This window comes from Camelus ferus, chromosome 9 (genome assembly GCF_009834535.1).
Source record: "Camelus ferus isolate YT-003-E chromosome 9, BCGSAC_Cfer_1.0, whole genome shotgun sequence".
Classification (NCBI taxonomy): domain Eukaryota; kingdom Metazoa; phylum Chordata; class Mammalia; order Artiodactyla; family Camelidae; genus Camelus; species Camelus ferus.
In genome coordinates this window covers 20779464-20795242 of record NC_045704.1, presented here as the reverse complement: position 1 = coordinate 20795242, position 15779 = coordinate 20779464, and the positions used below count along the sequence as shown (strand labels likewise).

Sequence of the window (15779 nt, the reverse complement as noted above, 5' to 3'; positions counted from 1 at the left end):
ACAAAGGGAAAGGAAATCAGTAAGACCATGGAAGGCTTGAAAACACAATCAATTTTATCTAGTTCATCTTTATAGAATATTTTACATGAAACATTCACCATGATAGACCCTATTTACTGGGCCATAAAACAAGCATCAACAAATTAAGAAGAACTGAAATCATAGCGTATGGTCTCTGACCACAGTAGAATTAACTTAGAAATCAAACACATATCTCTAAATTCCCCAAATATTTGGAAATTCATCACATTTCCAAATAATCCATGAATCAAGGCAAAAATCCTAAGGTAAATTGGAAGATATTTTGAACTGAATGTTACTTAAGACAACATGTCAAAATGTGTGGAATGCAACTAAAGCACCGTTAAATTTTATCCCTTTAAATCAGGGCCTAAAACAATGATCTAAGCTGTCACCCTAAATAACTCAAAAAAGGAAAGTGAATTAAACTCAAAAGTTTGTAAAAGGGAAAAATTAAGACTAAAGCAGAAATCTGTGTAATACATAACAGGAAAAATAGAGAAAATGAGTGAAGCCAAATGCTGATGTATTAAAATAATAAAATTAATAAACTATAGCTATATATACTAATTTCAAAAATGGAAGACACAAATTGCACCAATATAAAATATTAAAAAGAGGCTCCATCACTACAAATTCCACAGACATTAAAAGGACAATTAGAGAACATACAATTTTATGCCAACCAATACAGTAGGAGAGAACACGTCCCAACTCCTAAGACCAGCATTATCCACAATCAAAGGCACTATGAGAACAGAAAACTACACACTAACATCCTTCATGAAGCTAGATATAAAATCCTTCATAAAATATTACAAAACTAAATCTAGCAATATTTTGAAAGGATGATACCTCAAGACCAAAAAGAGTTTATCCCAGGAAAGCAAAGTTGATTTGGTATTCAAAAGTCAGGCTGTATAATTTATGTGAAAAGGTGTCTAAAATCAAGGATGTAAGCTACTACTTAAAGTATGAGGGGAAAAAACACATAATCATCTCAGTAAATGGGAAAATAATTAAATTCAATGCCTATGATAAATCTGTTTATTAGCAATCCAGGGAATTTCCTCAACTTCAGGAAGAGTATCTTTGAAAAACTTACAGCTACCATCACCTTCAATGGTGAAAACCTGAATGCTTTTTACTCTAAGATCAAAAACAAAGAAAGGATGCCCCCATCACCACTTCTGTTTATCACTGCACAGGACACAAGCCAGAACAATAAGGCAAGAAAGAGAAGTTAAAAGGCTACAGATTAGAAAGAGAACTATCTTCATTTGTAGGTGACATGACTATGTACATAGTAAATCCTAAAGAATCTAAAACAAAAACCGTTAATTTAACAAGTTCACTGGGTACTTGTATTAGCTCAAATTTGGGGAAATTTTGGTCTATACTTCTACAGTTATTTTTTTCTCTACTCTCAGTTATATTTTAAATCCTATCCTCTAGTTCACTAAGGATTTTCAATTCTTTTAGTTGGGGTAATTTCTGTTAACCTGACTTCCAGTTTATTGGTTTTTATTCCCTTATGTTCATTTGCTGTTAAACCTATCCAGTGAATTTTATATTTCATATACTGGGCTTTTTCAGTTTGCATTTCCTTATCTTTCCTGAATACTCTGTCCCTTCACCCATATTTCCACCTTTTCTTGTAGATTTGTAAACCTATTTATCATCATTATTGTAAATTTCTTATCTTCTAATTTCAACATAGGGGACATGTATCAGTCTGTTTCTGTTGACTAGTTTTTATCTTCCTTATTGGTTACATTTTCCTATTTCTTCTCAGGAAAATTTAATATAATATGTTATCAAGATGCTGGATCCTTTTTCTTCCTCTGAAGTTTGCTGAGTTTTAATCTAGTGTAGGTGGTTAAGTTACTGAGGGTCATGTCGATTCCTCTGTCAGGTTGCCTTTAAGTTGTTTAGATTATTTCTACTTCGTTCTCAGCTTTGCCTTAAGTTATATGGAGTTGCTCTAAGCCTTGGGATGCAGCCTTTACCCCCAATACATGGCCATTCTAGGGTTTACAACAGGAAGACCAAAGTTTTAACCAGGTTCTTCTAACGTGGCACAGGACTGGAATTTAAAACTGTTTTTCCAGAGCCAAGTAGTTGCTGAAATCTTTGCTCAGTTCTTTCAGTGTTCCAGCTTTCTTTTCCTTTTGTGCTCCTTGCAGTCTTACCCTGCAAAAATGTAGTAAGCCAAGGTTTTGAGCAGGGGTTTATGCTAACATCAGGGCTCTTCTATGCTTCCTTCATTCTTGGATTTTTCCTGAATTTACAGCAGTCTGGTATCCCTGAACTCTGTCTCTGATTCTTCCGTGCAGGGTAACTCCTGCTTTCTCCTTGAGATCTGTCCCCTTGTGCTGCATGAACTACCAGAGCACACAGTGGAAAGCTTGGATTAATGTAGATCTCACTGCAGTATGGTTTCTTTCTTTCAAAGGTTTATTCATTACAGTTTCTGCCTGCTTTTGATCATCCATTAGTGCCTTCAAACCACTTTATAATTGGTCCATAGTTATCATTGTTATCAGCTGGAAGGTTATTTTGATATCAACTTCTTTGCCATTACCAGGAAAAAAATAAGAAAGAATATATGTATGTATACGTATAACTAGAACATTATGCTGTACACCAGAAATGGATAAAACATTGTAAGCTGACTATACTTAAAGAAAAAAAAATGTTTTAAATCATTTGAGTTTTAACAGACTCCAAAGTAATCCACTGGGAAAGAAAAATCTTCAGTAAATTATACTGGGACAAGCAGATATTCTTCTAAACAATTAATAAATCACAACCCCTACCCACATAACCCCCAAAATAATTTTAGATGGCTCATGGGCCTAAGCATAAAAGCTAAAGCTTCACCAAAATAAAAAATCTTCATTCAAAAATGTTAAAAAACAAACAAACAAACAAAAAACTCCATTGGCAAAAATCCCCATTAAAACAATGAATATGGGAAAAAAAAAAAAAAAAGACTCTGAATAGGGAAGCCATGGTAGAGGAAAAGGGGAATATTCACAAAATATAGCTTATAAAACACTCAATTCCAGAATATATAAATAAATATAAATAGTTTTTTGACCAAAAAACAAACAAAAAACCCCAAAACAAAAAAATGGGGAAAGATTTGAACATGCTGCAAAAGAAGATACACAAATGGCCAATTAGCACATGAAGAAGTGTTTAACCCCCAAAAGTCATCAAAGAAATGCAAAGTGAAACCAAAGTGAGGTACCACTGCACACCCAGCAGGCTGACTGACATTAGGATACTGGCAACACCACATGTCAGTAGAGATGTGGAATAATTAGAAATGTCAAATGTTGCTGGTCGAAGTACAAAAATGGTATAATCACTTTGGAAAATCTAACAGTTTCACTTACTACAACCTATTATGATGCAAACGAAGAAACAAGCCATAGTATATTCATGCAACAGAATTATTTCCAATAGATCTATGAGGAAAGTTTCCAGTGAAGAGCTAACATAAAAATAGAAACAGAAGGGGAAAAAAAACTTAAGACACTTAAGACATACCATTATGAAGCAATGCCACAAGAATTTTAAAAAACAGCAAATAAGAAAAAGCATTTATAAACTAAAAATAAGATAGCTGAACCAAATATTCAAAAGATTTGGAAGACAAAGGAAATATCCCACAAACTTATTTTTTTAAAAAAGTGAAAGTAAAATGGAAAAGAATATCTGATAATCAATTTACTACCATATGACCAACAAGATTCTCAGGAAAGTAGAAATCCTAAATAGTAAAAAAAAAAAAAAAAAAATTCCTAGAATGGAAAAAAATCAACTTTGTGTTAAAAAGGTGTAGAAGGCCTAGCACAATGAATCAAAAAATTACATAACAGGGCACAACTCTTTCAAATTTAAAAACGCCAAGGATAAATGAAAGATTCTAAAATCTACTAGAAAGACTAAGAAAAAAGTCGCAAAATACTGGTGTTAACAACAATATTACAAGCTGGAGGACAACGACAACATCTTCAAAATTCTGAAAGAAACATTTTCCCAACTCAGAATTCTGTATCTAGCCCAATTATAAATCAAAAGGGAAGACAGACCAAAACATTTTCAGTATTTTAAACTGCAGAAAAATGATCACTTTGGAAAACTTTGCAGGAAATGTCTGAAGCATGTGCTTCATCAAAGAGTAAAGCAAGAAAAACATAAGTTCTAATAAAACAGAAAAGGAAGGCAAATTCCTAGAATGATAGCAAGGACATGTCCAGAACAGCTGTGCACCAGGCACGGAGAGGGACACAGGTCCAACTTGGAGCAGGATGGAACACTGACCGGGCAGAGAGGTGTGTGGACAAACATGCAGGAGAGCTTCTGTATAGCATGAAATGACTTAACCAAACATACAAAGAAACCTAAGGCAATGAAATATTAGTTACTCTAGGGGAAAAAGGGTGTAGGAAAAAGGGGAACACTGCAGCACAGCAGTAACTAAACTTTATAGTGAGAATAATGAAAAGACAGAGGGTGGATTAAGCCAAAATACTATATAGGGGTGATAAGGGAAAAGGGCCAAAGTATTTTCTGTTCTGCTATAATAAATAATTAGTACACCTGAAATAAATAAAATATTCTATGTTGATTTTTTACCATTTTTTTAAAAAGACAAATTATACTGTTTAAAATTTCCATATATGCACATTATCCAGAAATATCAAAGTAAACTACTAGGGAAAAAAGGGTAAGGCATTAAAGGCATTTGACTAATATACATCATTTTCAGACTTTAACATTATATAACTTTTTTAAAAGAATGTCTGTGTTACTTCAACATAAAATTTTTATGTTGAGAAACAAAACAAAAAATTGGAAGGTTTTTGTATTGGGGCTACAACAGTTAGTAAGACAAAGTTCATGCCTCAGTGAGTTTCTATTGAAAGAAAAAGACAAGTAAACAAATAAGCTTATACGATGACAGGGATAACTGTTACTCAGAAAAATGGTAAAGACAGAGACTGAGTGTCGGGGTGGTAAGAGTGGTCAGGGAAGGAAGGCAGGCAATGTATATGTGTATGTATCTATCTTTAGTAACCTTGAAAAAAGGCTATTTTAGTATTCTTATCAATCTACGGCACAAGTGAGCTAAAGCCATTTCATTCTCTTCATGACTTATTAAGTCCAGGGAAAAAAACCACACCATATTAGCAGTAACAAATTGGCCATAAAAGACTGCCTTTTTTTAGGCCTGGGCATTAAATGCAAAATGAAACTAGTTGAGTTTTTAAATTGGCTTCAATTACTGAGAAAACATTCTGTTAAAAGAATGCCTAAAAGTTTACCTATTGCTGGCCCTTTGTGTGTGGGTCAATTTTCTCTCTTCAGAAGGCATCACATCTGAGTCACTCTGACTCACAACAGGTTTTACAACTTCTCAGCCCTTTGGACTTGCAAGTTTTAGATGTCTCAGAACCACTTCTAGACTAGTTACGGACAAGCAACATAGTACATGGAACCAAAAGCATTCAGTTTTCCAGCACTGAAGAGAGGAATAATCGGTTTGCAATGAAGATTTCCAGGAAACCCGTGAATCTCTACAGGACAACATATTCCCGAGTCCTGGTGAGCAGGCAAAACAAGAGAACGTGAAGGCGCAAGGGCTTAAAGAGCAGGGCAGAAAACAAAGCAGCACTAGTTTTAAAAAGTTGATAGGTTTGGAGGCAGACACTTATCCTCAGGCAGGACACTTAGGATGCTTAACGAGAGACAAAAAAGGCCCTGCAAGTGCCTCCAGGTAGCATTAGGTGCTTTCCGCTTTCCTTCCCTAAAATCCCCAAATTCTTGGTTTGGCTCTTGGGAGACCAAATGCCCCTTTTCTGACTCTCCATTTCTCCCCATCATCACGTCTCTCCAGCATCTACTCCCAGCATTAAATACTGAGTTTTTACCCTACCCTCTTGACTAACTCACTGACTTCTCTGCGTCTCAGAACGCAAGTGTCCTCAGAGAGCCCTGCCTCCCGAGCTGTCCCCTTCGGCGGCCAGACCCACTTCCTCCAGTGCCAGCTGTTGGGCAGCTCCATCCTTCTTACCTTGGTTACAGAAGAAGCTCCACGGTTTGGCGAAGATCAGCCCCATCACGAGCACCTGGGCGGGCCGCGGGGTCCCTCAGCAGCAGGTGCCTCTGCGCGGGGCCCGCACCGCGGCGCTGGCCGCGGGGATCCGAGGAGAAGCCGACTGGGACCGCGCGGGGAGGGCACTGGCTGGCCGGGAAGCCGCGACCGGCCGCCCTGCTACCCGTCAGGATGCGCCGCGCTGAGTCCCTGCCCGAGAGTCCTTCGTTCGAGCCCACTGAGCCCAACGCCGACCCGCAGTCCCCTTAGTCTGAACCCACCCACCCAACGGAGCCTCAGCCAGTCCCAAGCCCGCCTCCGCCCCGCCTCCCCCGCTTATCCCGGAAGGACGGCGCCGGACGTCGGCGGGCTGATGTCGCCCCCTCCCCGCCTCCGACGCGGCGTTTCCTCGGTTTCACTTTCGGCGGGCGGGCTCCCCGCCGCCGGGTGGCGGGACGGCGGGGGGGCGGGGTGCGCTTGCGAGTCGCGGAGTTTCCCTGGGTGAGCCCTTCTTCTCTCATCGCTGTTCCGAAGTCCTTTCGCTTTCTTGAGTCGCTGCTGGCTGGCAGGTGCGTCCCTGGCCCCTCAGCCTGGGGGCAGAGTGCAGTTTCTCTGGCTCAGCCGCCACCGTTTGCCACCTTTCTGCTGCACAGAAAGGAGTGTTTCAGCTGTCACCCGGTTCAGGCTGGCAGGCAGGCCTGGGGTTTGCCGTGATTTTTAATTTTGAATAGGGTTGATTGGGATAGGATCCATGGAATGCCAGCAGCCACAGAGTTCATGTTTGTGAATAACCTACAGTCCCCCAGTTTTACTAAGTATTTGGTATTTTTCAGGATCCCAAATCCACAAAATAAAACTTACTTTCTCAAGTGTTGAAAGGAAGTAATTTCCTTTAATTAAAGGGGAATCCTAGGAACAGCTGTCTCCTGTTCAACATAATGGGAAGAAAATCTACAAGTGCAGTACTTGGAGCAAGGAACTATTGTAAACTTACTTACCCAAGTACTTGGGGGGACTGGCTGCAGCTGGAATTGAATTCAGTTTATTACTCAGTTAAGTAAGAGGTGTGTGTTAAATATACATGCCAATTCGCTGCTAAATGGTTTCAGTTCCATTTTCCTTTGCGTGGTTAGGTTCTACTCTCTTTATCGCCCTTCATTTAGCTTATCATCATCATCACTTCTTACTTTTGGGGATTTTTTCCACACTTCTGTTTTGGATTAGCAATGCATTTCAAAAAATAAACTTTTTGTGCTTTATCAAGTGTGTGTTTCTTTTATGTTGTAGTTTGTCATAATGGATTCAGAGTATTAATTCCCAAATGGCCAGAAACAAATGTCTCAAGGTCTTTTCAGAAATAAATAGGAAATACCATTTTAATTACTCTGAGCTTCTGGAGAAAGGAAATAAAGGAAGTAAATAACTGCCTTGCATTATAGGAAAGTACTTTGCAAATATCTCAATTTGGGGAGGTGGTGTGGCAAGATAGCATTTAGAGAGAATGTTTTACCTGAACTACAGCTTCTGCAGTGCCTGCACGTTGGAGGGGGCTGATATATTCATACTGTTTTCTGTGTAACTGGGAACTGTTGCCCTAAATTACTTTCCAAAGGTTATAGATTTTAGTCAAATCCTCACGGAGAGGATTAGATGGATAGGAAACCAGTCACAGAATCTGTAATAAAATTTTCTTAGCCAAGGTCCCTCTTTCTGAGAGTATCTACAACATGAGTATTATCTAAGAAGTCATAAAATTCAGTATCTGCTAAATGGCCTCACATTTCAAATGTCCAAACATTATTTTATTTTAATAATGAGCCAAGTGGTACCACTCCAATAATGGACTTGAAGTAGGTTTAAAAAAAAAAAACTTTTATGAATCTTAGTAAAGATGTAAAACTCAAGGAAAATTGAAAATATGTTGGATTAAATTTCTTGATACTGGAATAACACTGGAAAATTTAAGTGACCTCTTGCCTTTTTGATAATCCTGCAGACAACTATAATATTTTCTTGAAGTATAGGACTCCATGCAAGGCCCTTCCTTTTCTTAAGAAACTTAAATTGCTATTTCTGACTTCTTTCCAGACATCTCTATGTGGATGCCCAGTTCACAGTCAAATGATAACTATCTGAACGTGAGCTTAGTGATGTTTACTCCTGTTAAATCAAGATTTATTGAAATCTTCCTTTATATCATGTTCTTTGCAAGACAAAGTGAGTGAAAAATGAATTAGCCATACACTTATCTTCCAAGTGACTTTCAGTCCACTAGGGATGGGTAGGAGGGACAGAAAGCATGTTTTTTTTAAAAAAATCACATTGTGTGGTAAGGGCTAGAATGGAAACTTTTGCAAGTAATTCTTTTTCTAAATGTTCATAGCATCTTATCTTTTCCTCTCTCATGGCATTATTACTTTTACCATTTAATACAGTCATTTGTCACTTCTATGACTTCAGATTTTTTTGAGGGGTGAGACATGGATATAATGTTGTGTGCTTTAACACAATTTTTTGAGCAGTTTTAGGATTACTGCAAAACTGGGGGGAAGGGACAGAGATATTTGGTGTGCTCCTTCCTCCCCCTCCCCCACAGCTTCCCTTATTGGTAACATTCCCCCAGCAGAAGGCTGCATTTGTTACCATTGCTGCACCTGCATCCAAACATCACAATCACACCAAGTCTGCAGTTTGCATTAGGAATCGTTCTTGGTGTTGTACTGTCTTTGAGTTTGGACAAATATATAATGGCATGTATCTACCATTAGAATATCATAGGACATTTTTACTGCCCAGAAAATCCTCTGTGCTCTGCTTAGTCATTCCCATCCCCCCCCGTAATATCTTTTTAAAAGCTCTCCAACACATTTAGCTGAGTGCCTTGCATGGGAAAGTAACAGTAAAAGAACAACAGCAGTAACACCTTTAGCAACAAAAGTCACTTAAATGTTGCTAACTATGTGTTAGTCTCTGTTCTAGGGTTTTGTCCCTGTTACTTCATTTAATCCAAACAACAACTCTGCGAATCGGGCACTAACATTATCCCCTTTCAAGTGATGAAAAGACTCAGGCACAAGTTAAGTGGAATAACTTGCTCAGACTCACCTAGCTCCTAGTGCAGAGTCCACAGCTGGACAGCAGGTAGTCAGTAAACACTCACTGAAGACATAATAAATTAATATTAGGTAGCTGTTTAAAGAAAAACTTAAACACAGAAGTCTTGGAAATTCTACATCTGATACTAATGCATTTTCCTTTGGTGTTGGGACTGCATCATTTGTGGAGACTGTAACAAACTACCTCTGCATTAAAGGATTTTATTTATGTCTGGTGGGGAGCTCCTCAGTAGTGTCTCTGCCCTAAGAAATGAAAGATCAACACATTTTACCCCTAGCAGTTCTTTGGTTTTGTTGTCCTGTTTTTCAGATCAGATTGTCGTCAAAGGATGGATGCTTCATTGCCATGCTGTACTTCTTGTGTTTTACATGGAAACTTCCCCACTGCTCTGAATGTAAACCAGTGTTACCGGCAGCACATAACAGCTGACTTTACAAATTAATGGAACGCACCAAACTGGAAGTCATTTGGAAACCTGGACCCTGTTGGCCTTCTTAGTCTTTTACCTTCAGGCCCTAAGATAATCATAGCCTGTTGGAGTTAGAAGGGGCTTTGGATCATGTGATCCAACCATCTCCTTTTCCAGACAGCAGGCTCCGGTTCAAAGCAGCTCTGACCCACCTGAGGCCACACTATAAATAAAGGGAGGACAGAAATGAGGACAATCCCTTTTAGAGATGAGATGGACATGCATGAAACAACAGGAGATATGTTTTGAGGACAGCATGAGCTGTTACCATGAAAAAAATTAGCCATTCTCTGTATTCAACTACTCGATGGGGGACTGGGGAGGACAATACAGGGCACAGGGTACTATGTACCAGGCAGACTGATGGCATCCACACTAGTGACAGAAGCTAGATTTTGTGGGATTGCAGAGAAATAAGCAGTGCATTCTGGCTTTTGTATTCAGGGAAGCTGCCGTTTATTCATCTGATCTGTCATTTTTATCTAGCATATGCTCTGAGCATTACTCTGTATGCTGGAGAATCGGTGAACATGCTTTGTCCTCATGGGATTTATATCCTTATTGAGATACACTGGTCTTCATTTATTTCTGTATCATTAACAATGAAAATACAGAGACTGGGTAGGGAGTGCGGGTTGGCATCTGCTCGAAATGGAATGGTTTTTAATAGCTTTGAAGTCGATACATTTTTTTCAAAGCTCTTTTTTTCCCTTCTTTCATTCTTCCTACCCCTCCCCCCAGCTCTTTCTTACTGGACATACTGAGCTGTACTCGGCTCGTAGACAATTCACAAAATATCAATGTTGATATCATTTCCATTCTGTTTACTAAATCAGTGCATGGTGAAACCATTTTTTTCTGTACCGTAATAGGAGAATCAGAATGCTTTACAATGCTGTATAATGGCTTAGAAAGTTGGAATCAGAATGTGTAAGGGGATTTTTTTCAAGGAGGCTGTAGACTCTCACGTTCATTACATTTCTTAATTCTAATGGGGAGGAAGGAGGAAAGAAAAAGGAGACTTTTAGTTATTTGCTTTCTTAATGTGCTTTCTTTGACAGAATAACGCTTCTATATAAGCTCAAAACAAGCCCAGAGAAGAGGTGAAATTAGAAAACAGATATTTAGGATTTTAGGTCAATACCATATGTATCACGTCAGGCTGCACACATTTTAAAAATTTACTGAGATTTTTAAAGGATTTTCCTAAGTCCATTAACTGTTTTATTATATTGTCCGTTTTCCAAAAATTAAGACTAAAGCAACATTTCCTATCAGTGAGGAGACTGAACAGAGTGGACGCACTTGAGGCTATGCCTACCTCCTTAAGACATTTAATTTTAAGCTTAAATCCTAATTAGTAATATCTGAGGATTTTTTTTTTTAACCTTCCTCCATGTTTGCTGGGCTGGCCATGGCCAGTTTGCCCATCGATCTGTTCCCAGCCTCTCTCTTGCTTGGCAGAGGTGTCAGCATTCTCAGGCTGATTTTCCCAGGTGATGTTGGCTTCCAGCTGTGCCTGGCCAATGGAGGCTGGGTGGGGAGTTAGAGGGCAGTGGGAAGGAAAAGCCAGGGTCCCCCCACTTGCTCTCTCCCCTTTCCCACCGTGATCCACCCCTGCCGGCTGCTCTGTCCCCTCAGGGGTCTGCATTGTGCCTGGCAGGCTCACTGTTGCTTTAGCTGCTGCTGGGTGGCTGGCATCCCTGGGCTCTGATAACATCACTTCCCTCTGCTCACACGCAGGAGTGAGAGGGGCTGCTTCTGTGCTAACATCTGGGTTACCTTCTCTTCCCCGGTTTGACTGCTGCAACCATCCAAGTGCCACTGTAACCAATGTTATTAAATCAATTCTGTTGTAAATATTTGGAGTGGTGTCTGTCTACCTGAATGGTCTTGCCAGTAGTATGATGATGACTTTCTGAATTTTCTTTATTCGAGAATAGAAGCAGAATCCCTTTCTTTGGGGCATACCAACTGGAATGGGGTGAAGAGTTTTCCTCCAAATTCATGTCTACCTGGAATCTCAGTATGTGACCGCACTTGGAAATAGGATCTTTGCAGGTGTTAGTAATTACTGAGGTCATACTGAAATAGATGGAGGTCCCCAGTCCAGTGACTGGTGTCCTTCTAAGAAGGCTGTGTTACTACGGAGGATGGGTTGAAGCTGGGTTTGGATTTAAGTTACACAGTCTGTCTCTGGCTCATCTTTGTTTCAAGGGTATGGCTCTCCCACACATCTGGTTTACAGCCTGGTGAGTCCTCTTTTTCTTTGGAATGAAATACTGTTGTGACTCTAGTTCTGTGCTTCAGAGCCAAATCTCCAGGCTCACACCCTGTATATTTTCAAAATTTGATGAATACTGAAACAAAAACTTGACAGTGTGCTTAAAGCAACTTTTTGTTTCTCTAAGCATTGAGAAACTGAGAATTTCTGTCTGCTTTTAGGAGGTTTTGACCTGTCTTCTTTTACCTTTACAGCCCCAGAAAACAGGAAATATCCTGTTGACTAGACGAACTGTTGTTTTGGTTCTCTCAAGTTCCCTATTTGCTACCCTGTTTCTTCTAAGGGTAGTCAAAGCTTTTTCTCTCTACATTTTCCCCTTAAAGGCTCTGTGCTAAGGCAGACTTCAAGTCTGGACAAATTAGATCTTGAGTCTACAACAGAAATTTGAAGGCTTTCTTTACCTCAGTCACATCATACGCCATTCAACAGAATGTGTACAGACCTTTTACACTGAGGAGGGAGAGGACTGTGAGGACGGTGATAAAAGAAACAGTGTTTATTTTTTCCCCTTGAATTGGTTTTCAAATCCCCTTTTGTGGTAGTTCACACATTTCCATTGTGCAGCTGATGTTGGCAGGGATGACAGATTTTTAACACTGAAATGGTGGGAATTATTTCTGATAAAACCTGGAAGACAAATCTTTCCAGCACAGCCACTTGCCGACTGTGTAGGTTTCAAGTCCTTGAAGCTGTACCTTCTTGATACCCTCCTTGTACTTTAATACATTGCATTGGAACCGTCTACTTAGAGTTCTCAGTCCAGATAAAAAATAAAACTTCCTCAAGGACAATAACCAGTCCTTTCACCTTTTATCCCCAGTACCTACACACAGCTGTCATATCGTCAGCACTCAAGAGATGTACAGAGATTTACCTTGATGAGAAAGAAGCAAAAGCTGCTGTTTTGGGATCAGTTAGCTAAAGGTTTTTAACAGTTTAGGTCCTATGGCTCTTCCGTATGAAGAGCAAAATATAAAAAGAAGAGAGTTTAAAATTTATTCATCTCCCCAAGCCCGCATCATCTCTCCAAAGCCACATCTCCCCAAGTCCATGTCATCTCCACAAGTCACCATCATCTTCCCGAGCCGGCGTCATCTTTCTGAGCCCACAGCTCACCAAGCCCACATCATCTCCAAAAGCCCACGTCTCCCCAAAGCTCACATCATGTCCCCAAGCCCACATAATGTCCACGAGGCCATGTCATCTCCCTGAGACCGTGTCACCTCCCTGGCCAGAGACATCTCTCTGAGCCCACAACTCCCCGAGTCCACATCATCTCCCCTAGCCCGGTCATGTACCTGAGCCCACATCTCCCCAAGCCAACATCATGTCCCAAGCCCGCATCATCTATCCAAGCCCACATCTCCCGAAGGCCACAACATCTCCCCAAGCCTGCATCATCTCCCCGAGCCCATGTGTCATGGGTGTTTTGTCTGTGTGTATGAATGTCCTCTGAGATCACAGGACTCCTCAGGAAAGTGTGAATTCCCTCACTCGAGTATATTTAGAAAAAACACTCTTTTCAAAGGGTGCTGTACTGGATTACCTCCAAAGGTCTCTTATGTGCTCTGATTATGAAATTTAAAATGATATGTAGTCATTAATAATTGCTCATGATAATTGAATAAACCCCTCCCGCCCGCCACTGTAGGTGTGGGCACAGAAGTTCCCCTGAGAGAGTCAGCTTAAAACACTTGCCAGGTCCTGTCCACTCAAGACCAGGGTCCCAGGAGTATCGGCCACTCAGGAGGAGCTGGTGCACCCCTGCAGTTTTGATCCCGGCAGGGCCAGAAACCATAATTAGCCAGCAGAGGGCGGAAGGACGGAGCTAGGCAGGAAAAAGAGGCCTGCCCTACCTTCCACCCCTCCTGCAAGCGGTCAGCCAGCAGCGTGGTCTCGCTGAATCACTGACGTGGTGCTTTTGTATTTACATGGTTAAAAAGTCCTCAAATGTTGTACCATGCTCCTAAGTAAATCTTGGATTAATTAAAGATTTAATTGGTGGAAATAAAAGCAAAAAATAAAATAAAAGTGAAGAAAGCGTGTAACATAAGGCTGAGACACAGAGCAGGGGCAGCAGACATGCAGAAACACATTTTCATTTCATCTGCAGAGCGTGTGTTGGTTTCTCAAGTTTGTACTTAATGATGCATATTGCCACCAGTCTCTGAAACCCGTGAAAACAGCTTCCTGCTGTTTGCATCTGCTAAAGTCCATGGAGAGTGGCTGGGGCCCAGAGGGATGCAGAAAGGAATACAGTGAGGGATAAGGAGATGGAGAGGTTTTTGGTGGGGAGCTCTCTGGGGAACGAGGCCTTCAGCATCCTGTAGTTCCACTCTACTCTAACCACTGTCACATACAAACACGACTTTCTCAGGGGCAAGCCTCACTTCTGGAAATGTCCTGAAACACTCAGCCACCTAGCACTGACATCTGAAAGGAATCTAAAATGGCCCACAAGCCATTGCAGAGATTTGAAATGGCTTAGGATCCCACGTGCACACGGGGCTCACTGGGCCTCCGGGCCTCCGTGCCCACGTGCAGGGTCACTGGCTCTGGAGGGACAGTTGAGGGGCAGTTGAGGATCAGGTCTGTTGCTAGGCTACGAGTGTTCTGGACCAAACATTCCAAGCCTCTGAGCTTCGCAGCCAAGGTGTGGCAGCGCGATCTCTGTGGCTTTTCCATAGCGCTAGCGCTGAGATTGGGAGGTGACAAGAGGCCAAGCGGGAAGGGCGTGGTGTCGGAAGGCGAAAGGAAGGGTCATGAAGAAAGTGATTAAGTTCACGAGCTGGGTGGGCCTCAGGAATCTTGAGAGACCTGAGCCTTCGTACATCACCGATAAGAGTGAGCTACCAAAGCTCCACAGAGCTGCATGTTCAGGCTATGATGAAACATTGCGGAAGTTGCTGTCACGTAAGAAAAATGCCGTAGACAGCAGAGACAAGAACGGCAGGTAACAGTGGCGGGACGGGGGGGGCGGACCTGGGAGGAGCTGCCAACTATGGTTGCAAGACATGAATTTTAAATTGCCTTCCCATGTCAGAGATGTTGAAGTGTGAGAAAATGAACATGTTAGAATCATTGAAGTACAGGGTTGTCTCTCATCCTTGCAGCAGCAAAGTAGATATACTCTCATTTTACTTAATTGAAATGTTGTCTTTGTGAAATAGTAACGGTAACAATTATAATATTACCTAACAATGATTGAGCTGTTATTTTGGGCAAGAAACTGCCAGACACTCTGCATAGCTTTTCATTTAAGCTTCACAGTGGCGTCCTGTAAGATAACTATCACTTCATGCCCATCTTGTTGATGAGGACACGGGCACAGACAGGCTAAGTGAGAGCTAATGAGTGACAGTGTTAAAGTAGAAGTCAGACCCAAGTTGAGCTGAATCTCAACGGCATGCCCTTTCTATTCAAACAGGTTGTTCTTCCATTAAAGTGGTGAGTAATAAGAGCTAATAAATATTGTTCTTTCTCCATAGGAAGAACTAAGATAAGAAGACTAAATGTTAGTTTTAAAGGGGTAGGAATAGCATGCTGTTGAATGTTTCCAATTACATGAATAATTGTATCTTTGAAGTAGTGTGCTCTATTCCCTAAAAAGTTCTCTCATGTTCGCAGGACTCCGCTACACTTGGCCTGCATCAGCGGCTGTCCAGGAGTGGTGGCTCTCCTTATCCAGTTCAACTGTGATCTGAATGCTCGTGACAAGGAAAGGACGACAGCTCTCATCAGGGTATGTAGCTGCCAACAGTGTCCACGTGAGATGGATT

The 15779-nt window shown here is 40.9% G+C and overlaps 2 protein-coding genes across 2 annotated transcripts in view; one reads left to right on the top strand and one right to left on the bottom strand.

The window, feature by feature from the left end:
- LOC116666048 (translation initiation factor IF-2-like) overlaps positions 1-15779 on the bottom strand; it is a 407644-nt gene that overhangs the window by 2258 nt on the left and 389607 nt on the right. The window lies entirely within an intron of this gene.
- Positions 14721-15779, top strand: part of LOC116665959 (ankyrin repeat domain-containing protein 7-like) — a 2235-nt gene continuing 1176 nt past the window's right edge. The window contains exons 1-2 of the mRNA XM_032487415.1: positions 14721-14953; positions 15628-15767. Of these exons, the coding sequence (XP_032343306.1) occupies positions 14763-14953; positions 15628-15767 (331 nt within the window). The 5' untranslated portion in view covers positions 14721-14762. The remainder of the gene's footprint in view (positions 14954-15627; positions 15768-15779) is intronic.